The sequence below is a fragment of the Alternaria ventricosa genome (assembly GCF_023758065.1).
Source record: "Alternaria ventricosa strain BMP 2768 chromosome Unknown scaffold_21, whole genome shotgun sequence".
Classification (NCBI taxonomy): domain Eukaryota; kingdom Fungi; phylum Ascomycota; class Dothideomycetes; order Pleosporales; family Pleosporaceae; genus Alternaria; species Alternaria ventricosa.
This window is the reverse complement of record NW_026055701.1, coordinates 235,109-257,522: the sequence shown is the minus strand read 5'-3', so window position 1 is coordinate 257,522 and position 22,414 is coordinate 235,109. Positions and strand designations below refer to the sequence as shown.

Below are 22,414 nucleotides of genomic sequence, written 5' to 3'. Positions count from 1 at the left end.
CTACTGCGGTCATCCTGGCAAGAAAGTCAGACGACATACATCCTTCGCAGTGCCGCAGAGGCGCATTTCCCTGCTTGTGCATGCTGATCTCTATCCTAGCTGTGTCACGTCGCATTACACCGGCGATTGTACGCTGTTCGCCTGACACTACATGCAGTCCCCCAATATGCAGTGTCGCGCATATGTCTTGACAGGCATCTCGAGCACGTACATAATAGCCGGGGAAGATGTATATACCCCACGTGCATGTTGCTTCAGCAAGGGCTATGTACCGGTACATCCTCCGAAGTACACAGTACGAAATTACCTAGGTATGATGTCAATCGCACATCATACACTTCAATGTAACTCCTACGATACCACACAGGCCCAAACTATCGAATACCTACTACAGATACAGCTCAAAATCCCAATAAAGACATCTCCAAAGATAGACGACAACACAAAAAGAAGCAAAACGACAGACAAACGTCGTCAACCCACCCTGCATACACACACCGTCCCTGCCTCGCTATCCCCCCATAACCCCAACCCACCAAGCTACAGCTCACCCTAACCATCTAACCACACCTCCAATCCCTCAGCCAACGTGTCAAACCACCAAAGATTAAGTTGCAGCCCGCGTTATCGATTGACACGCATGCATGCACTAGAGTCGTTGGGAGGCTTGCGCCGTCTCCGACACTACCAGCAAGCGCATCCAGCAAGCGCATTATCGAATCCTCTTTAGTTCTATGATGAGATATTAATAGGACGTGAATAGGGCAAGATGAATTAGCTGTGGCGGTGCTGTTGTTTTCGGCTTTTCGGCTTTCCGCGGGGACAAAGTTTGGTCGAGACGGGCGGTTCGACGAACCAGCGGGTTGGGGTTTGACTGTGCCGTGTTGAGGTGGCGAGAACGCCTGGGGAAGGGGTGGTGATCTGCTTTCGAAAACGAGAACTTGGTTTCTTGTTATGGGTATCTTAAAGTGGACTTTTGAAGTGTCCTTCGTGAGAATAACTGGGAGATATCGCCGTTTGACATTGCACCAAGGCCTAGGATTCTGTATGCAGTCTTGGGAAGTGTTTTGACGGAAAAGATATACCTAAGTATCGCGGAACTATGTTCTAAAGCTTCGTCTAGTCAACACTTCCGGCTTATTGCAACAGAAATTGTAATTCCGAGATCGCGTTTTCTTGGAACGAGGACAGCAATTCTGTTTATCTATAGCTTCTCTCGCAAAAGGCTTAGAAGAGGATACATCGAAGCATCGAAAGATCAAAGCATCCAGTCAACACTGTTAACTTGTCGAGTTGAACTCCCAGTCCCGAGATGTATTTTTCCACTTTGGCAAATAGTAACTTGGTGCCTCTAGATGACTCCTCGTAGAAGGCCCAAATGAGATCGCTTCGTTCAATTGACGCTGCCGTCTTCCAAAAACCGCGTCTCCTTTTCTAGGACATATGTTAAGGTAATAAGCGCAGCAATCCAACTCTTCTATCTGTCCATCTTTCCACAAAAAGCCAATACGAGATAACTTTACTTAATCGACGTTCCTAGACATCCAAAACCGCATTCACGATTTTCATATCTGGAATTCAGAATCTTAGTCCAACATATCTGTACTGTGCAGGTGACATCGCACTTATGGTTGAGCTGGTACCGTGGATTACCGTATCAAGATCGAGGCATCCGACTCAACCTAGCGGTGGACATTTGATATCCGTACTGCTTGATTGCGATATACAGTCATGACATGTCCATGTCGCTACATGTTGCTTCTTCAGTCTTGTTGCTAATCCGCATTTCCAAGATCCCTGAGAGTTGGATGCAAATATGAGTGACGTTTCTTGATCGTGCTAGACCGTTATCAGCAACTAGGATCTCGAATAGACACCATAGGTGTCCATATTCGATGCATGGTGTCTGTCGTTCATCACGCATACTAGTGGAATGGAGTCATTGTGGCGCGTCGTTTGGAGTTTTGCACCGACATAGCGGTCTCGCTCGCTTCGGGCCGACCCAGCCTTCGCTGCACCGTATTACAAGTGTTGGTGTGCAATATGATATTATTCCAAGAGCTAACGCCAACGCCCATAAGAGTACATCTACTACGCATGTGATAGCCATGGTATGTACTTGCATCTAACTCATACCATCGAGAGAGCCAACGTGCAGACACATGCGCTCCCCACTGCCTTGTGTCCGCCTAGCGTGCTTATAATTGCCGGAGTAATCCGCCTAGACGTACTGGCTCAACCATCTAATACCCTCTCCGTATCCCTGCCTCATGACCACACTGCACATGAAGACCTCAACCGGGCGGATACCCTCGAGAGGTACCTTGCCCTTACCGGTTGTCTGGTATAGACCGAGCGCGGAACGGAGCTGGTCCTCAGAGATAGCGTCGGGGTGGTCGATCTTGTTTCCAAGAACGACGAAGGGAGTGTTCTTCAGCTCCTCCATGGCGAGGAGAGCATCGAGCTCGGCTTTCGACTCGGAGAGACGCTCGTGGTCTTTGGCGTCAACAAGGAAGACGATGCCGGAAACTTCGGGGACTGGGACAGTGTCAGTTGATGCAAGGCGAACAGGCAGGCTCGGCATACAGTAATCGCGCCATAGTCGGCGGGCTTGTGCGTGACCTCCGAGATCGAAGGTTGTGAACTTGACGTTTCCTATTGAGAGCTCTTCGGAAGTGGGGTGCAGAGTCGGCTGGCTAAAGCACATGTCAGCCAGTAGTTGTATAATAAGGCCACATCCCACTTACAGGACAGCGACCCTGTCGTTCTTGAGCATGTGCAGAAGCCTAATTGTGTTAGTGGAAGCTCGCGTGTCCAGTTTGGTAGCCATACGTGGTCTTTCCTGCATTGTCACTGGAGCCTAGTCAGCTATACGTGTTTGAAATTGCTGGCATGTGGAAGTGCGTACAGTCCGAGGAAGAGGAGTTTGGCATGCTGTGGTGATGTGTTAGCTTGAGTAGTGAAGTTGAGACTATGCTCCTGCTTACCTTGTTCATGAGTCCAAGCGAGGACAGAACATCCCAGACTGTTACAAAACGTCAGCCCATATTCAACTATGTTCCAAGCAAGCCATTGGTCGGTCCGACAGGTGTTCGGGGCATATGCGATGGTATAGTGTCGATGCGCATGTGATAAGCCCGACCTTGTTGTTTCCTTGTGTGGTGTTGTAGACGTTGGCCTCGGAAGGCGATAGCAGTGCTATGAGAGAGTAATGAAGGGATCTTGCTCTGCCGTGTTACGGAGACGAATACATGCGTCCATCCAGTTCGGAACATAATGAGGAAGGGTAGTTAACTTACACCTGGCGCGAGGTCAGTAAGTAAACAACATGAGCACATAGCAAGTGGCTTACCAGTCGAGAATCCACATGTTGATGAGAGTTGTTCGGGTTTAGACTGTTGGTTGAGAATGTAGCAACGAAGTGTAGAGTGTGAATGGGAAAGGTAATGTTGGGGGAACATGGCCGCGATCGAGGCGGAAGTCGAGTGGCACGTGCGCGAGATCCTTGGCGGCGCTGTTCCGAGCTCTCGCGAAGAACTTGGACATCAACCCTCCCGAACCGAAACCACCGCATCCCCGTCTAAATCCATCACAATGGCCGTCGGAGTACGTCACACCCCTTCCAGAAGACCCGTCGAAGCTCTCGAATGCCCAATTGCTGCGCCGGCAGTAGCCCCCCACCCGCAATGGCTCCTCCGAAATGCAGAACAAGAAAACTAACATATCCCCTCTTGTAGCGTAGCGCAGCCCTCAAGCTCGACTGGACCAAGCTGGGCACCCAGCTCGGCCTCAAGGGCCAAACCGCCGCCGCCCTCCAGTCCTTCAAGAAGCGCAACGACGATGCGCGTCGCAAAGTCACCGTTCTCTCCGAGCAGTCCCAGACCGTCGACTTCAACCACTACCGCGGCATCCTCAAGAACCAGGCTGTCATCGACGACATCGAGAAGCAGTTCAACGCTTTCAAGCCCCAGACATACGATGTAGGAAGGCAGATCAAGGCCATTGAGGCTTTCGAGGCCCAGGCCGTCCAGAGCGCAGAGCAGACCAAGAGCGTTGTCGACAAGGAGTTGAGCGACCTCCAGAAGACACTGAAGAACATTGAGGATGCCAGGCCATTCGCCGACCTCACTGTTGTACGTAGATACAGTTACGGGCAGATGAGGGACAAGAGGCTGACAGATATCACAGGACGAAGTCGCAGCTGCTCAGCCCGAGATCGACAAGCGCACCGAGCAGCTTGTCTCCAAGGGTCGCTGGGCCGTTCCCGGCTACAAGGCAAGTTTCTGGAACACTCAAGACAGTTCATATGCAAGTGCTAACAACCCCGCAGGAGAAGTTTGGCGATCTTTCCGTCCTCTAAGCATCTTCTTTGCATGTAGTCGAGATGTACCCGATCTGGGTTGTATTACCTACGTATTTGTGAATAGTTCCAGACAGTGGAAATGCACCCTAGATTTTGACCATCTACATCATTCCGCCTGCGTTGCTCATATTGATTTCAACGCAGTCACCTCGAGACTTGTACAGCATGAATTCTTACATGATTGGACAACCCCGCAAATCATACATCACGAAAGAAACGCTTTCTGCTGAGGATGCTACTCGCATTTCATTACATATGCATTTGATACCGAACCCTCCAAGCACTAGAAGCCACATCGCTATATTGTCATTTCGAAAACGCCGCCCAATGCTTGTTAAATACCCCTTGGTCTTACACAAAATGCCCCCACCTGAAACTAAGCCTACTCATCATACTCCGCATCCCTGACCCCACAAAAGTCACTACCGAAGCAGTTGTCCACCATATACCACACCCGCCAGTAGAGACTCGCATTGTTCGCATCGAAAGTTCCGTCCTCTTTTCTCGGTACATGGTCGCCAATGATACCATGTCCTGAGCCAATCACCCAGCCAATGACAGGCACCGAGCCGACTGTTTGCTGCCAGCGGGGTTTTGCGGGGAGGAAAGCCTTTTCTTGTGGGAGGAAGACAGCGGGCTTCACGTTTGCGCCCTTGAGTCGCAGGGTCGCGCGTTGAGAACGGGGGTTCAATGCTGTGGTAGTTGCATGCGCAGGAACGGTGTTTGGGTCGAGAGCTTGGTGCATTTCGCGTGGTTGAGACATGGGTTCCACGGGCATGTCGTCGAGATGGCTTGGGAAAGCGCCGCTTGTACTCCTCAGCCAGGCTGGTTCCAAATTTGATTGCGATACGAGCCCCTGTGACGCTGCAGGCTGGGAGGCCGTTGCTGTGGCAGAGGAGGCTGTTGCTGAAGACTGAGATGCGCCGCGTGGTCCTAAGGTGCCTGAAGATACGGTGTTGGGTGAAGCGATTTGTGACATTGCCCCTCCTTCTGCGCGTAACGGCCGGTCACCACCTTGTGGTCCTGTACCTCTATACATTTCTGCGTAAACTGTGTAGCCTTGGATGTTTTTCGGACTGTAATGACATGCGCGCTCGGCGGCTTCCGCACTATCGAAAGTCACCTTGACCCAGTGGTCTCCCCCAAGATATGTCTTGATCCTGGCCATGTATTTCGGTTCCAAGTTGGGGTAGTACGTCGAGCGTTGCGCTGCTAGACTATAGCCGAGCCTGGGGTTGGGTGGCTCGCGGTCGTATTCTTCGTAGATCATTCCGTTGGAAACCTTCTCGTAGTGTGATATCGCAGCCCATTGCTGCTCGGAGCCAAAGCCGTATAGTATGACTTCCTTGGGTTCTTGTGCGAATGTGGCGTTGGTCGATGCGCCTGCTGCGAAAGAGTTGTTCAGGCCGTTGCTTGCGTCTATGAGATTCGGTGCCGAAGCTGATGGTGGTAATGCACCGGCTGGCCGCGCAGATACCGAGCGCCTCTTGTCCTCGTCTGCCTTAAAACGACTGAAGATGTCATCTTCTGTGCGCTGGTTGTAGAGCCTCGCCTCGTCAGCTGCGTTGCTGGCGCCCAAAGGTGTCTTCGCTCGTGATGTGCCGCGTTTCCGTGCTTTGCCAAAGGGGCCTTTCTCTTCTGGCACGCGCCGTTGATTTTGATCGGGACTGTCAGGGATCGATGTTAGCTGTGTGTCCGAATCTATAGGTGAATCCCAGTTGAGGTCGTCCATGGCGTCAAGGTAGCATGAAGAAGAGGAATGTCGTATAAAGAACACTTTGCAGTCTTGTTTGTCGCATGACTAGGCTCATGCGTGCAGAAGGCTCCATTCGGTAATGGCAGTGAAACATGACTTACTCTGCGAACTCAAGCGCCCAGGGTAGCCTCCTCCCAGTCGAATCAAACGCGCGCTCGGAATCGGGTACTGCGTGGACCTGCATCTCTTTGGTGTGGTCGCGTCGTTCGTTCGGTGATTCGCTTTTCCGTTCGTGGTGCACGCGCGCGTGGTGCGTCAATCTCCTCGGGGTCTTTTGTTTATGCGACAGGAAGACGAGCGGAAAGCTAACGCTAGATCCAGGAACGCCGCGGCAAAGCCACACCGGGCCCGTGCACCAAAACGTGGCGCACAGTGCGATCTCCAAAAGGTGACGCGGAGCCTTTCCCGATCCATCTACCTTGTGCATGCTGCATGCAATCGAAAGTGGCTTACCTTTGAGTGCTGCCTGGTCGCAACGGCCGCTCATAAGTAGCCGATGGAACTGACACCTATCATCGTGCGTGGCAAGAAGAGGAAGTACTTACACCCAGCATATGCTGCTGCCTCCAAAAGTAAACCTTTTACCATACCTGCACAAAACTCTTCAGCATCCACATCTCAACTCAAACGCCAACGGAAAACGAAATCAGCCCGCAAGAAGAAAGAATATAAGCCCGCCATGCCGACGCTCCAAGGACTCCCCACAGAATTGCTGGAAATGATCTTTCTTTACAGCATGAATCCAGCGCTTCCACGCTGCTCACGGGATCTTGGCACGAAACTCTCCTCACACGCCATAGAGATGAGCTTCACTATGCAGGCCTTCTTCCATACCGTCGATCACCGCACCAACTATCGGGACCGACTCGTCACCAGCGATGCCTCACTCCAGTCCAACATTCTGACCTGCCATTTCTTTACCTACGACTTCTTTTTGAAATACGTGCAGCGCGCACAAGATGCCATGGTCAAGTTGCGCGGGAAGGCCTGGGAAGCTACTGGAGTTACGATCCCCGGAGTGTCTTACTTCGACGGACTATGGCCATACAAGTTCACCAAGATCCCTCACCTCGCTTTTGCGCAAGGCTTTCACATACCAGAAAAGTTGCTGCATGGGCCATGGACGGAGGACAAAGCGTCACTACTGTACGTGTTGGTTAGCCTGACTGGAGAGATCGATTGGGAGGGTAGTATGGCAGGTGAAGTGGCGAAATCGGGCATGAAAGAAGCGATCAAGGAGGGTAATGAGCACGCGGTGGCAGCGCTTGCCGTGCTGTTGGGTGTGCAAAAAGGCATCACTACCGAGCTACTGCAGTATGCTGTCATACATTGCGGTTGCGACATCAACATCATCCGACACCTACTCTTCAACGCACAGATCCTCGCCGAAGAGGCGTCGAACACGTTAAATTTCTACGACCCTGCACTGTGGGCGTGGGCAGACGTCAACGGTCACAAGGGAGTGACGCTCAAGACCATGCTCAAGGAGGCGGACGCGTTTGATCTCGAATTTTACTTTGAAGATAACGCCGACTGGTCCAAGATCGTCCCCTTCCCGTACGGTGGAAGCAAATTTGACGCAAGGACAGCATTCAACGACGTGGTGAGGGAGTTGCTGACGAACCTTTACCGAAACTACGGAAGGAAAATCACACGAAGGAGAGCGACGACACCAGAGCAGAGAGTCGCGGAAGGTGATGCAGATGTTGATTGACTTCTTCATTGAGACTAGCTAGATGTGATAGATCACAGAGCGAATAACCTGCCTACACGGCCGACATATCACTTACCTTTGCGACCTGTCTGGCATATCGCGCGGATTGCATTGATCGTGCTAATCTATTTCTTCACGGTTTCGATCACCTTCATTACATGCGCGCGTAACCAATGCGGACAAGCCAACTTGATTGAAGAAGGCTGAAAGCATGGCTGTACTCGAAGACAGAACGCGCAGTTGGAGCATGCAGCGATGTTGAGCGTACTTGCGTACACATGAGAGTTTATCTGCAGGCTTGTTAGTGACTTGTATCGAAACAAAGCGTTAACAAGCAGAGCGTGTTTGTGGATCCCTTCAGTGATCTTGGTGATAAAATAGTAATCATAGAAATCATATACTATCTATTGCATGTTGTAATCATTGGGAGTGGGGGCGGTGATGTAAGAAGTAAGTACTGACCTGTACATGATAGCCGTGAGCAGTGACGGCACTGCAGTCGCATGTCGACGTGAGTTTGTAACGAGTAGGCTGACATCGACGTCGGATGTCAGGCATCTGTTGGCTGGGTATCTAAGCGTCTGTTCTGGTCAGCATTTGTCGCAAACTCGGTGCGGTGATGAAGCTGAATGGGTAAAGCAAGCTCAGAATATGTAAGAAATTGAATGTCATGACTTCGACGCCGTTAAGAGACCCCGGCGAGGGTCTCCGACGCCGAGCTCAATCGCAAATTATGTCATCCTAGGATGGGGGAGGAGTGTGGAGGTGAGAGACATACCAGTGGAGCTATTGGTGTTGGATCGTAGCTATGGGTCTTTGGAGTAGTTTAGCTCGGCGCATGTCGCGTCCGTCGTGTCTGCACCTGCAGAGCGCATGGTGCGAAGTAAAGTGGTCGTAATAGCCACGTCGACGACTGCACAAAGTCGCGACGGCTGTCGAATTGAGCGTGGTGCTTCTGCGGCGCCCGCGGTGCTGGAGGAGATGATGGAAGTCGCGCGGTCGCAGAAAACTTTAAGGACGGCGCTAGCGCCAAGGCGCCTTTCGCTTGTGCACGGCCCCGGCCTCACACTGAATTTCGAACCTCCACCGACCGACATTACTTACTCCCGACAAGAACATCAACACCGACTCCTATTTCCGACCGGTACGCTTTCGACGCAGCAATCCTCCACGTGTCTCCCCGTCTAACATTCTCTTGCAGCACATATCGACGAAATGGGTGACGCCGAAATTACAACGAGTGCCTGGAGGCTGGTAGAGGTCGGCCGCGTGGTCCTCTTCAACGAGGGTGCATTCGAGGGCCGCCTCGCTGTCATCGTCGAGATCATCGACCACAAGCGTGTATGGAAAATTCGCGATCCGGGTGCTGTTCAGCGGCTCACACAGACATAGGTCCTCCTCCAAGGTCCCTCCGAGAAGGCCCCTGTCCCTCGCCAGGAAGTCGCGCTTGCGAAACTCTCCCTTACACCCATCGTCATCCCCAAGCTTGCCCGTGCCTCGGGTAACGGCCACGTCGCGAAGAAGTGGGAGGAGCACAAGGTCCAGCAAAAGTTCGACGAGAGCTCATGGGCCAAGAAGCGTGCGGCTATCCAGAAGAGGCGGGGACTCAACGACTTTGAGCGCTTCAAGGTCATGAAGATGAGGAAGCAGGTACGTTCTGCCCTGTACCTGTGTCGTCGAATGCGACCGTTCGGACCAGACGCGGTGCACCGGATGCGAATTGGGAACATGGACTAACAACAACACAGGCTCGTTTCGAGGTTCAGAAGACCTTCGCCAAGATCCGCGCCAGCGCAAAGGCATAGGTAGTCTCGATGCTGTCGGGAGACAGGCGTTGTGGTGATCGCTGCATGCAGGTGGCATAGAGGCATGACGTGCATTTCATGAGCATTCCGAAGGCGACCTCAAAGGCATTCAAAAATTCAAGGCCTGGTTAAGGGCGAATAAGTCCAATGTTTGGCACGGTGCAATTCGGTTTGGGAACGGTTTACTCGGCTCTCGCATGCATTCCACATGTAGCAAGAGAGTTCAATCCACAAATTCATGAACACACACGAACAGTGCAACTAGAATTGCAATTTGATACCCCCTTTGAAATGCCCGTCCTTGTGAATTGCGCGACATAGGCTGTGAGAGTAATTGTTGCTTGTGATGGGCGTCATTGCCAATTGTGAGAGCTGCCCGCGCTAAACCGCCCACAAATCATTTTTGGAAGCTCCGACCCCAACTCCGCGACGCTCGATATTGCAGCACCACCACCACCTGCCGTCACCCACAAACCGACAAAATGGCCAACCCCCGCATTGAAGAGCTCCCCGACGAGCCCGAGAAGAAGAACGTCCAGATCGAGGAGGATGAGTCCAGCGACGAGTCTGAGAACGAGGAGGGCGAGGTCAACGTGCCCGCGGGCTCCTCCGTCGCCGTCCACTCCCGCAACGAGAAGAAGGCTCGCAAGGCCATTGCCAAGCTCGGCCTGAAGCACATCGACGGCATCACACGCGTCACCCTCCGCCGACCGAAGAACGTGAGTGCTTTCCGCGCAATTGGCGGGGGAGCTGCAGTCAACAAACAAGAGATGCGGGCAGACTAGAGACACCATTCCGGATACCAGGCTAACACACCTACCAGGTTCTGTTTGTTATCAACCAGCCGGACGTCTACAAGTCGCCCTCAAGCAACACCTGGATGTGAGTCGCTGCCCCTCAATGGCACAAGCCGCCTGCTGACCCCGCACCAGCATCTTCGGTGAGGCCAAGATCGAGGACTTGAACGCCCAGGCCCAGGCCTCCGCCGCCCAGCAGCTCGCTCAGGGCGAGTCCGCGCCCCACGACCACGCCGGTCACGACCACGGCGACGACTCCGGCAAGGGCAAGGCCAAGGCTGTCGAGGACAAGAAGGACGAGGAGGAAGAGGAGGACGACGATGAGGAGATCGACGACTCTGGTCTTGAGGCCAAGGACATCGAGCTCGTCATGCAGCAGGCCAGTGTCTCGCGGAAGAAGGCCGTCAAGGCCCTCAAGGAGAACGACAACGACATCGTAAACTCCATCATGGCGCTGAGCATATAGACCACTCGGGTCTAGGTGTCTGGGTGTAAAAGGTGGATGACGACTTGAAACGCACTGCGGAGTCGAAAGACTTCTGCCTGCTCATGTAAAAGAATCTATCAACATGAATCTTTACGAATCATCGGTGGCCGTCCGGTCCATTCGAAAGCTTGTTGTCCAATGACTGTTACAGTGTCGAGATGCGTGAGCAACCAGGGGCTAACCAGTGTAGAAACCTTCCAATCGCAAGATCTAAGGGAGATCGCGAAGCAGTGGCAGAATGGGGGCTGGCACAACGCAGCTGAACTATTCATGGGGCCAGACGAGCGACTGCATCTACCACTTGGCAGTTTGGCCTTCTTCTATTGGAGCATATGGTCTCCCAACTCTGAGTCTTGTGGTAGCTGCACAGCAGCCTTACGGAATGAGGTGAGATGCAACAAGCATACCTTCTAGCGGTCGATCATCAGAAGTTTAACATGGCGGCTTCCAGTCATGCGCACTCCGATACTAGTTCATGTGTCTTGAGGCTCTTTCTGACGTAGAGCTGCTGACAAGCCCATACAGCCTCAAGGGCCAATATGCGTGTGCTGAGTGATGGCTACCAATGGCTTTAATCAATCGCAATAGATTTGTCCAGATTGATATGCCTTTTCCAGGATCGCGGGTCCCGAGACTGAGGGTCAACGTCGTGCTTATGCCGTGGCTGGTGAGATGGGGATCGTGACGTCCAAGGACATTTCCAAACGTGGAACGCGGAATGCTAAACGCGCGGTTTCTCAGCAGCGGCTTTGTCAGGTACCCCTCGGAAAGAAAGCTATCCGGGAGCAGTGCTGTTAGCAATCGTGAATTGCGTGAGGATTGCGAGGCAATAGCGGTGAAGTTGGCGAGGGTGCGATACTCAGCCACAAGCTAACCAGCCACAGCGGACAAATCCGGATCCCATGAACTCTTCCATCGTCAGCACAGATATAGGGAATCAGCCTCAGCCTCACGGCATATTCTGGTTAGCTTCTTTCTCGTTGTGTCGAAATACCCAGATATACAACGGAAAGTTGACTTTCCGAACGTGTTTCGCACTCTCCGTTAAGATTGCGCCTACCTACCCACTCCACACATCGACAACATCGAGCTCAGCTACCAAGCTGCGCGTTAGTCCTCAGCATGGCACTTACCTGATACACAATATTCTACGCAATGTGCAACGGCGATGATGGTTTTGAAAACGCTGCTAGGGTCAAGCGATCCACTCTTGCTTATACGGTCAGTGACATGTCGAATAGACGGCCAATGAGTGATCAATCCAAACTCTCGGCATCAAGAATGTGGCTGGTATTATCACAGTATTTTTACAAAGGCTCTTGCACTCAGATCGACCGGGCCGCGAGAGCCATGACCAAGTCACATAGCCCTTGTTCATGGCCCATAATCTGACCACAGCACTTGTGTTTGATGTGTCGCAGACCCATTGCTGCAAGAAAACTGGCCTATCAAGAAGACAATGCTAGCACTATCGGACCTACATCGAACGCACGGAGGCCTAAAGGGACGATGGTTATCTCATATCTCCTCAAAGGATTCTCAATCTTACTTGATGCTTCCGCATTCGACAATTCACAGCTGCCTTCTTCACCCTTGGCGCTGTTGTTTGGGAAGCCTACAACTTCTTATGACGATATGGCGTCGAGAGCTGAACTCATTCCCATGAGGCCTTCTTGCATGTGGCTCACCGTGGATGCCTCACGACACATACATTGGCTATGGGATGACTATAGCTGAGAGGGTCACTCACTACGACAGCATCAGCACTGGAAATATCTATATAACGCTCTAACGTTCTCCAACAATCGATGGACTCATCACAGCAAGTCGTTCTTCTCACACTTCCTCCTGCATCAACTTCGATACCATCCATCCAGTCCAGCTCGCTTTTCACTTGCTATTACATGTCCATTGATCCTACATCTTCTACCAGTACCAACCACAGCGAATACTATCACCCATCAGCACGTAGATATCGGGTACCACAGTTCGCAAGGATGTCTTCCAGTCGAAAGATCACCTCCGTACGTCCCAATCCGCTCTATAACCGTCAACACCGATTTCCCGGATACTAAACTCCCACAGGCCGAGAAGGCACAATACATTCAAGCGCTCCGATCCCACCAGTTCAACACCATCGTTGAACTCGTCCGTGTTGAGCAGGCTTTTGCTAAGCTCGGTACACCGGACTGCAGTGAGCCGATGACGGCGGCTTGTAAACATTCACACGATTAGCTGCTACAAATGACGACTGACTGTATGTATTAGGGAAGTACTATGTCGAGTCGCATGGCTTGTTGACGGAACTACGCGGACTGACTAGGAACTACCCTTTCAGGTAAGCCGCCCAACATGCATTCAAAAAAGGACAAAACATATCCCAATGCACGAGCTAACCCACTCATAGCTCCGACTGCCTAGACGAAGCAAAACGGCGCGTCTACGCCGATCCCGCAAGCAACCGCTCATGGAATTTGTGTTGGTTGGTTCTGAACAAGGTACAGACCGAGTACGTTTGCCAAAACATACACCTGCTTACCAATGCATCTGTTGACATCTTCAAAGCCAGCTTCTCCCCTACTATGCGCGCTATCAGGCGTCGCAGCCGGCTATGTGGGCGGGCCAGACGCCGTCTGCGGATCAGATCACGCAGCTCACAAATGCTTTTGTTAATGAATGGAATTGGGCGCTTGGACAGATGTTGGGGCGTTGGACACAGCCGCCGGCGCGATGAGAAGGTGGGAATGCTGGGGAGGTTGGGGTGTGTGTGGAAGATGGCGTTGATCGCTATCGGGGGTATCGTGTAGGTTTTTGTGTTGTTTATGTGTCTTTCGTTGCGGTCTTTTACTACGTACACTCATTTATACGCTGGCGATGTAGATCTCTTTACATATTAAGCTCTTTTGGCATACCTCGTTTAGACTTCTGTTAAGGCGCAGGGCCACTGGCCTGCCATTCACGACGCACCCCAGAGAATGATCGTGACATATGTCTTTCTGACTGATCTGACCTTACTTAGCTCTATTCCAATAACAATACCACCTGCCACGCCCCCGAACATGATCTCTGACCTCCATTGTCTGTCACACTCACAGCACCAGTATTAGATTATCGCATATGTCTCGACGCTCGACATTCATCGGACCGTCTCGCCACTCGTCACTCCGACAGCAAAGAACGTCGCTTTTACAAGGAGCCACACCGCTCCTTCCTCGAGCATTATAGGCTACAATCCTGGAATTTAAGCCTTCACGTACTATGCAGGCCGCAAGATCCGCCTACGAGAGCGGGGTATGTGTATCTCGTGCCACGGTGATAGGGCAAAGGGCCAGCCTTGTCCACTGGTGGATATCTCATCGGTGAAGTTTTGAACGAATAGCCGTCAGCAGGTCTCTTGGCTGGATGCTAGTGTATACGGATGCCTTATCAGCTGCTCAAAGCCGAGGTCGCTTCCCGTTCGTGAGTTCATGGATAAGAGTGCCGTGCTATCCATCGTTTTCGGATAGCATCTTTCGTTCCTACCATCTCTCGGAAACATTCATCCCTATCGTTACTTTAGGCCTCGTCATTCCTTGAGCTTCAGTGAGCTAGTAGCTTTGATATGGCTTCCTACGAAAGAAAGGTATAAATATTCCATCACAGCACCATTAAGAGTCGACAAGGGTCATTGAACCTAGCTTGGTGCTCGAATATGGGCTATTCCGGCATCAATCGTTCACTAGAAACTCTAGTTCTGATCAGCTACAGCCAAAGACCCCCGGCCCAGATGGTGGCAATCCCGGAGATGGAGGTTACAAGGTTCGCACATGTTCAATCGCGTTCTCACGACACGAAACTAAGCGTCGATAGCCAAAAACTTCCGGCGATCACCAAACTCTCGACGGGGGCTACAAGGTCCGCAATGATTAGTTGAAGCTTCCTGTCATGACACTAAAAAGCGACAGCCAAAGCAACCCAGTGGTCAAGAACAGCCAATGGATGGCGGATCGGGCAGAGGAGTAAGCCTACCTGATCTCAACACTGCTACGACTTCTCTAAACTACACAGACCGTATAAAGCGATGACGGATGAGGTGGAAGGGAGTGTCAGCGACCGGTATGAGAGGTTGATGGAAAGCGAGTCCGTAGACTGTAACGTCGACCATCTGATCACCTACCAATATATTCCCTCAACGCGCCAATATCGAAGCGCATGGACTGTTTCACGCCAGTGCGTGTCGCATAATGCTGTCCGGCAAGGGGGTCTCTAGTACCTCCGCCCTTATCCTAGGTCGTTTTGTTTGTATGAGCACCATGAAGTAAACAACTACGAGCGGTTCACGATAAGCTTCTTTTTCCTACTTCCCAGCGCGGAGGTTATTGCCAGAGACATTGTAAGTGCTGATCATTCGATAGTAGACGTGAGCATCATCTAAACATTCATTACATATAAACATTACGTAACCACCCAAGCCAAAAAAGCTCAAAGCATACTCCTCCTCTTCGCCAACTTCTGATACTGCCTCGACGTCCTCGTCTGCCCATCCTCCATCTCATAATCCGACGCTATACTCCCGGGCCTCACAGTCACAGGGGGTCTGAGACTCTCCACCGCACTAGCAGGCCGAAGCTTAGTCGGCGCAGAGCGCTCTCTCATACTGAATCTGCGCTTGACTGTTTCGCCTATCTGGGCGAAGAAGCCGTTAACACCTTTGACCTCTCTCGGGGCAGCTTCGTGTATCGGGCCGTGGGTATGGGCATGCATGTGTACGTGCGGCTGGCCGTGGCTGTGGCCACCGAGGAGATGCGATTTCTCGCCTGGTTCCATGTATAAGTGGTTGCCCTCGTGGTTTACAAACCAATTCACCATGTATTGTTTGCCTTCTGGGCCGCCGCCACAGGAGCCGGCGAGGACGTGCGACGGGGGCGAGTTGACGGCGAGAGCGAAGAGGTTGGGCGGTTCGCAAAAGTCCGTTACCAGGCCGCGGTGGAAGATGAAGTAGATGAGGACGAAGACGTTCATGGCGAAGACGAGAGCAAGGATGAGTACCCATGCCTTGGAAGCGCCGGGCATGCCCCCGGATGCGTATTGTTGGGCTTTGAGTGAGGCATTGAAGTATTGCGTTTGGTACTCGTCGAGCATGGGGTGGGAATAGTTCTGTGGTTTGGGTCAGCGAGTCAGCTTGCAGAGGGCAAGAAGCTGCGAGATGCCAACAATGGAAGACAAAAGAGATACGTACCCAGAATGTCACAAAAGGCGTATCCACCATACTCAACAGCAGAGTACATCCCGCCAAAACTGCAAGAGCCTCTCCTAGACTGGGTATCGCATTGCTTAGGTCAACCTGAAGGTTTTCTGGATCCGGATTGGTGGGCTTCAACACCAACTGTGTCAGAAGTCTGGAAGTACTCGCATTGGCATCCATGAGGCCTGTGCCGAGTGATAGACTGTTGGCCCAGTCAGTACCTATGTCGCGCCAATTAGCCACGCCCTTTGTGTTAACGCTAACTTCGTCTCCTGTCTCGACGAAGGCCTTTTTGTCGTTGGGATCTTCGCAAAGTGCCTCCATGGTGGCGCCAGAACCTGTGACGTTATGACGTGTACTGCATCCTGGTCTCACCGTGAGGTGTAGCTTGCACAATGAGAAGATGCCTGTCCCATCCATGCCAACATCATCTGGTCCTCCTTGTCCTAACAGGTAGATTGCGGATCGTCCCCAGGCAAAGCTAGTGTGGTTCATGATTGTGTTGAAAGGCAAGGGGTATTTGCCGAAGACGGGCGGCCAGTTCTTCGTGGTTGTTGTGTCATTCACGTCCCAGCCGAAGATTTCATCCACCACGGTCTTGTTGGTTGTGGTTGCGTTGTCCCTGATACCAGGAACGTTTCCCCAAGAAAGAAGATCGACAACCTCATAATCGTTCCAGGCGTCGTATACAATAGGCTCTAGCTCTGTCTCGTTCATGTTTACGCACAGTACGTTCAATACTGGCGACGGTACTGAAGCGCGCAACGAGTAAGTTCCCTCGGAGTTTAGCTCTTCAGGTTGCAAAATCCCGTTTCTTTGGTCGCGGGCAGCAGCGAAGACGCCTGAGTGGGGCATTGCCATTGTTACGTTGTTGATAACTCTACCGTGCTTCTGGGACACCTCAGTAGTGTTGACGATGTCGATCCACTGTCCAGTGACCGTAGTGTTTTCGTACAGAAGCCCAAAGCCTTGGGGTCGTAACTTCTGGACTGAAGTGCCGTTACCATTCCGGGCTGACAGATCCCAATCCGAGAGGTAGCGCTGGAAGTTGTGGTATCCTTGGCCAGCGTGTTCCATTTGTAGGCAAGTTTCTCCTTGGGCATTCTTGTCGGTTCGAATGGGCGTTTGACACATTTCCTTAAGGTAGTTGATGTTTGCGAAGTCGCTTTTGACGCGACCAGCCAATACCAGACCATTATCCCAATTACCATCTCTTAGCATAGGCTGAACAGTCGCAGCAGCTGCAGATGAGTAAAGCGTCGCTAGAACAGCGCTCAGCAAACTCAGTATGCCCAGAAAGGACAGCCCAGCATACTTTGCAGTCTCCCAATGGGTGATCAAAGTGCCTATATTAAAAGGTCAGAGCACGTTTCACGTGCGATTCATACAGGGAAATTGCTTACCTGGTTGAACGACCCACCTCCACATACTAAGTTCCGACAACGTAACCCCCCTCCCATGATCCTTCATGAACGCCCTCCGACTAAGCACCTGCCCAAGGAAAGCCACAAAAGCCGTCACAAAAGACAACTCAATAAGCTTCGCCATGACCGTAGTCAGTAGAATAGCATCAGCTGGCGTAATAGGTCCATGACTAGTAATGCGGCGCCCATAATGAGGAGCACGAATAGCCAGAGCCAAGAAGATGCCAGAGAACAAGCACGAGAACAGCGATATGACGATCAAAGACAGGTTGAGCCAGGTAAAGCGCGGGTGGTAAAAGTCCCGTGTAGTCGCGCATTCATGAGTTGGGCGAAAGTCATTCTCGTATGCCGACTTGATCGAGGGAGCGGCGCCGCCGCCTCGGAGTCCATCGGTATCAGCGGAATGTATGTATGTTTCGTATTCGTTTATACTGCTGTTGCTTTGCTTTGCGTTCTTCAGTATGCCGTGCCGAAACTCTTCGTATGTGCCGACGTCGGGACTCGCTCTGCCAACGTCGGGGCTGAACCTGTCTCGTCGTAGATCGGGTGTGGACTCATTGGAGCTCTTGGGGAAGCCTCCAAAGTACGGGTCGGCTGAGCCCAGAGGCGAGAAAGCGGCGGGGCTCTTTGTGGGCGGGCTCTTGGGGCCAGGACCGACGGCTCGTCGCGGGATGGGTTGTATGCTAACGCGCCTGGCTGTCTGCGTTGTCGCAACAGGGGATGTTGCTATGCCCAGACCACTGTCCTTGCCGCGCTGGAAGCTGTCTGCGATATCTTCCTCCTCGTCCTCCTCCTGTACGATGCTTGGTGTGTTGCGACCGACGGCGGTGGTATCGCTCTGGAGCCGTGCGTAGTGCGGTCGCGCAGGCGGCGGGGTAGTCAGCCCGAGAGTATGGGAGTTGCTGGAGAAGCCGAGCGAAGGCAGGGCGGGCGTGTTGTCTGAGCTCTCAGAGAGGTCCGAGGACTCCTGCATAAGCGGCCGACGGTCGACCATGATGCCTAGCGTATTGCGCCCCTCTTGTTGTTGCCTACGTTTCAGCCTTCTCTTCTTATAGTGCTCTTGCGGTCGGTATTGGCGGGAGGCTGCGTGAGGCCGCGTTTGTATGACCTGGGGCTGCAGGTGAGCGGCTCAGCTTGGATGCGACGGGGGGAATTCACGACAGGGGAGGAAGGAATTGAACTGTCGCAAAGAAGAGAGACGACATCGCAAGGTTAGTCGGCGAAAAGCCTGAGGAATAAGGCCTCAAGGGATGACCCGACTGTCCGCTGCGGTCGCACGCACGTTCAGCTGTCTCTGGGCGGCTGCAAGCTGTTCGCTTGTGGCGCTTGATTATGGCCCCCAAACTACATCCAGACCACTCTGCTGTGCCTCGTAGTGGTCCATAGTCTCCATAGTGCCTCTTCTAACCGGTAGCGAATGCGCAGCTGTCAATCACTGCTGCTTGCGCTTTGTGAGCATGTCTCGCCGTTCGGCAAGCTTAACGAAGCTTGTGTCTCCTTCTGCAGTTTGCAACATGCCCTGCGCAGCGATACAAACAATCATGGCCAAGCTGTAGGCAGACGATATCAGGGTGTCTCAATGGGTCTGGTGATGCGTGACAACCCTTGGGGGGAATCAATCGGGTTTGGTGATGTGGTACACGGTGGAGTGTTGGGGTTCAGCCCCTCCCCGCAAACTGAGGCTCCACGCGTCGCGTCGTGAGCTAAGGAAAGCACGTACACTGAGTCCCCGCCTGCATTCTACCCTATGGCCTTAACATGCTCATCAACCAAACACTCCCAATCCGCACTCCCATAATAGACCGTATGCCCATCATCATGCGTCAACTGCCCCGTACTCTGCACCGTGTCCCCCAGCTGCCAAAACAGATCCGCCGCCATTCCACTATCCCTCAACGCCAAACTGGTCTTCTGCCAGCCCCCCTCCACAGGACAGTGATCCTCCTTCTTGGGCACTCCGTATTCCTCAAACAGACACGGCTTGTTAATCTTTTCACAGATCTGAGCATGCGCTTCAATCCAGCCGTCGCCAAACGAATTGCTCACGCCCCAGCTATCCGGGTACAGATGGAAGGTGCCGAAACTTATGTTGCCCAATCTCAAATTCGCTTCCCAGTCTATGCCTTCAGTATACTGGTAGGGGTAGGAGCCGTCGCCTGAAAGACCGAAACCTTCATCGCCCACGGTGATCATGTGGTCTGAGTCGAGAGAGCGGATGTAGTCACTCGTTTCGCGGATCCAGTTCGTGAGGACAGATGCCTGGCAGAGACTGCAGCGCGGTTCATTGGCCAGTTCCCACGCGAACACAGCGTTGGAGTTGCGATAACGCGAAATGACAGCTTTGATGTACGCCTGGTACATGGTCTGGCATTTGGTTGCCGTGTACCATTGCGCATTGCTGATTACACCGCACGCGGAAAAGTAGGCGGCCATACCCCCGTAGTCGGTCCAGTTGTTCACAAAGTTGATGATGAGTTTGATGCCGTGTTTTTCCGCAGCCTTGACTACGGCGTCGAGGCGCTGAAGACCATTTGCGCCTGTGTTGATCGTGGCGGTAGATCCAGAGAAGGACTGGAAGTATACTGTCCCGGGATCTGGAATGGTTTTGACATCGTTGAATCCCCATATTCTGAGTATCTTCTGACCTGAGTTGGCCAGGTGGCCCATGATTACGTCGACATCGTTATCATTTGTGAGGAAAGGGATCCAGTAAGAGTTGGTTCCTGCATAGTCTGAGGATAACGTAAGTACTGAGGGGGTCTCTAAGCTCTGTAGACTTACACTTGGTTACTCCATCGATGTTGAACTTGAGGCCGTCGACTTTTGAAATGGAGGCTCGCGGGGTGAGATCCACTGCTGAGGGGAGCGCTGCCACAGCCGCGCCTAGGGAAAGTATCGAGAGTATTTTCATGATGCTGAAACAGAACTTCGCTGTCGGTAAGAGTTCTGCCATCACTAGATAGCGCTCGCGGCCAAAGAACTTATAGGAATCCGTCGCGACCATGACAGATACTTACCCGAAGCATAGCGGCATAAGGCTTTCCGCTTTGAACTGGATCATACGGCAATCGTGCCTCGGAGCGTCTCTAGTTGTGGGGTAATATAGTAGCCAAGATCCTAGCATGATCGCAATTGGTGCACTAAAGACGAAGGGGCTTCCTCTCAATTACCGTACCTGGCACAAATGCAACGGAGCGCCAGCTGCCGCACCATATCTAGTAAATTTTCATATATCTAGGAATGTGCGAAGGACAAAGATCAGTAATTGCGACGGCTGCGCAGAGCATATAACATCTGCGAAGGCAAAGTTGCTGAATTTCGCCGCGGCTAACAAACCATGCAATGTATTCGGCACAAACTTTCCGATGAACCAGCATCAACGAAACAAGGATCATACCCGGCAATGGAGGTGCTGATGAAACGAAACAACTGATAACGACGCGAGAAAAGCGAGATAGTAGGAGAGGTTGTAATGACTTTTAGTAAGTAACTAAAGAAAAGTTCGCGAGCCCGCTGGGTGAGTTGCAGTTCCGGTTCGCCCGAAGCTCTTCGGCTGCCTAAGGAGCCATCTTCATCATGTTCATCGATCTTGATGTTTAGAAACGCACAGCCTTGGCTTTGAGTGGAGCTTTGGTGGAGACATACAAACGTCCGTTGCGCGCGGAGATGTGATGAGACTAAGCAACACGCCGACATTTGAATCCAGGATTAGTAAGGATCTCCAGATATGAAAAAAGATAGAGTGACGAAGAGAAAGCGAAAGCGAGAGATGACTAGCAAGCAACAGAGATCGTTCAAACGATAACGCCAACAAGGAGTACCAGGTCCAATGCGGTCTTAAGACGATAATGAAATTGATTAATCGGCAGTCGCCCGCTGTAAAAGCAAGCAAACCCAGCGTTCGGATAATATTAGGGAGAACGGGAGAAGTCGTTGAGAAGAAGAAAGCTTTTATCCCGACTTTGCCCTGCCGCTCGCTTTGCCTGGGTCATGTCGAGCATAGGGCTGCAGCAACGCACGTGCGCGTACAAAGTCTGCCTGCATGTCCTGGAGCTGAGATGTGTTAGTGCTGGTCCTTCCATTTCATATGCCATGAAGTGATATGGGCCAAACCATGTCAATGTAATACCAATGATTGGCGCCGAACCCATGTACTACTGAACCACTACGGCACTTCGTGTCGAGGGACCAAGGCAAGGATAGCGATGGCGTAGTTTGGTCCTTCTATCTCCACGCTAACGGTCGCGAGAACGGTGCTTGGATCAGATCCACCCTGTTATTTCATCCTTTTTCTTGCTTTCTGAAAACCAACATGCATGGCGTAACTTGAGGAGATTTGCTGACGGCGTGTCGTTCGTAACGAAGGCGCCCAACTCTGCACCAAGTGGTCTGGATTGCAGGCCTTAGTCGAGCAGTTTGATCCGGGCGGTGATGGCATGGCAGATGCAACCGTGTGGTACGGACGCCTAGTGTGGGGGTAGTTTGGAGCTATACAACACGGTGGACGTCAACGACGCCGCCAACTGTCAGCAAGTCAGATCGCGATAGTGAGCAACCACCGGTGAGTAACCTGACGTGGGCGGTGAAAGATGGCGAGTCATCCAATAGTGGGACAAACACTCGGAGTCGGGGTTCTTTTCGGTAGGCGCCTTTCCAACTCGGAATATGCATACAGACAGTCGCATGCTCGATGATGCGGTCGACCTTGATCTGGCAGCGGTCGCGCATTGTTTTCCATGCCGTGCAACCCGCATCTTGCTTATGGGCTGCAGAGCTGACCTTGTGTAGCGGTACACAGAACTAAGATCTGAGCTAGTGCCGTCGCGTGGCGTAACCGAAGTACA

The 22,414-nt window shown here is 52.3% G+C and overlaps 7 protein-coding genes across 7 annotated transcripts; 3 read left to right on the top strand and 4 right to left on the bottom strand.

The window, feature by feature from the left end:
- Positions 1–2,221: 2,221 nt before the first annotated feature.
- On the bottom strand, positions 2,222–2,996 carry SAR1 (COPII coat GTPase; the record flags this gene model as incomplete). Its single annotated transcript, XM_049347285.1, has 6 exons — positions 2,222–2,538; positions 2,587–2,696; positions 2,748–2,786; positions 2,833–2,853; positions 2,909–2,934; positions 2,988–2,996. The coding sequence occupies 6 exons, from the start codon at positions 2,994–2,996 to the stop codon at positions 2,222–2,224; spliced, it is 522 nt and encodes a 173-aa protein (XP_049195553.1).
- Positions 2,997–3,594: 598 nt separating this feature from the next.
- On the top strand, positions 3,595–4,360 carry ATP7 (ATP synthase d subunit; the record flags this gene model as incomplete). The annotated part of the gene is made up of 4 exons (XM_049347284.1): positions 3,595–3,606; positions 3,738–4,133; positions 4,189–4,275; positions 4,331–4,360. 4 exons carry the CDS (start codon positions 3,595–3,597, stop codon positions 4,358–4,360), a joined length of 525 nt encoding a protein of 174 aa, XP_049195552.1.
- A 385-nt stretch (positions 4,361–4,745) lies between these two features.
- J4E93_009390 (uncharacterized protein) lies at positions 4,746–6,303 on the bottom strand (the record flags this gene model as incomplete). The annotated part of the gene is made up of 2 exons (XM_049347283.1): positions 4,746–6,164; positions 6,298–6,303. 2 exons carry the CDS (start codon positions 6,301–6,303, stop codon positions 4,746–4,748), a joined length of 1,425 nt encoding a protein of 474 aa, XP_049195551.1.
- Positions 6,304–6,615: 312 nt separating this feature from the next.
- Positions 6,616–9,638, top strand: J4E93_009389 (uncharacterized protein; the record flags this gene model as incomplete). The annotated part of the gene is made up of 4 exons (XM_049347282.1): positions 6,616–7,813; positions 9,035–9,174; positions 9,226–9,483; positions 9,582–9,638. 4 exons carry the CDS (start codon positions 6,616–6,618, stop codon positions 9,636–9,638), a joined length of 1,653 nt encoding a protein of 550 aa, XP_049195550.1.
- A 482-nt stretch (positions 9,639–10,120) lies between these two features.
- Positions 10,121–10,901, top strand: EGD2 (GAL4 enhancer protein; the record flags this gene model as incomplete). The annotated part of the gene is made up of 3 exons (XM_049347281.1): positions 10,121–10,357; positions 10,462–10,520; positions 10,571–10,901. The coding sequence occupies 3 exons, from the start codon at positions 10,121–10,123 to the stop codon at positions 10,899–10,901; spliced, it is 627 nt and encodes a 208-aa protein (XP_049195549.1).
- A 4,482-nt stretch (positions 10,902–15,383) lies between these two features.
- J4E93_009387 (uncharacterized protein) lies at positions 15,384–18,564 on the bottom strand (the record flags this gene model as incomplete). Its single annotated transcript, XM_049347280.1, has 3 exons — positions 15,384–16,058; positions 16,141–17,492; positions 17,772–18,564. 3 exons carry the CDS (start codon positions 18,562–18,564, stop codon positions 15,384–15,386), a joined length of 2,820 nt encoding a protein of 939 aa, XP_049195548.1.
- A 746-nt stretch (positions 18,565–19,310) lies between these two features.
- J4E93_009386 (uncharacterized protein) lies at positions 19,311–20,574 on the bottom strand (the record flags this gene model as incomplete). The annotated part of the gene is made up of 2 exons (XM_049347279.1): positions 19,311–20,302; positions 20,352–20,574. 2 exons carry the CDS (start codon positions 20,572–20,574, stop codon positions 19,311–19,313), a joined length of 1,215 nt encoding a protein of 404 aa, XP_049195547.1.
- Positions 20,575–22,414: the final 1,840 nt, after the last annotated feature.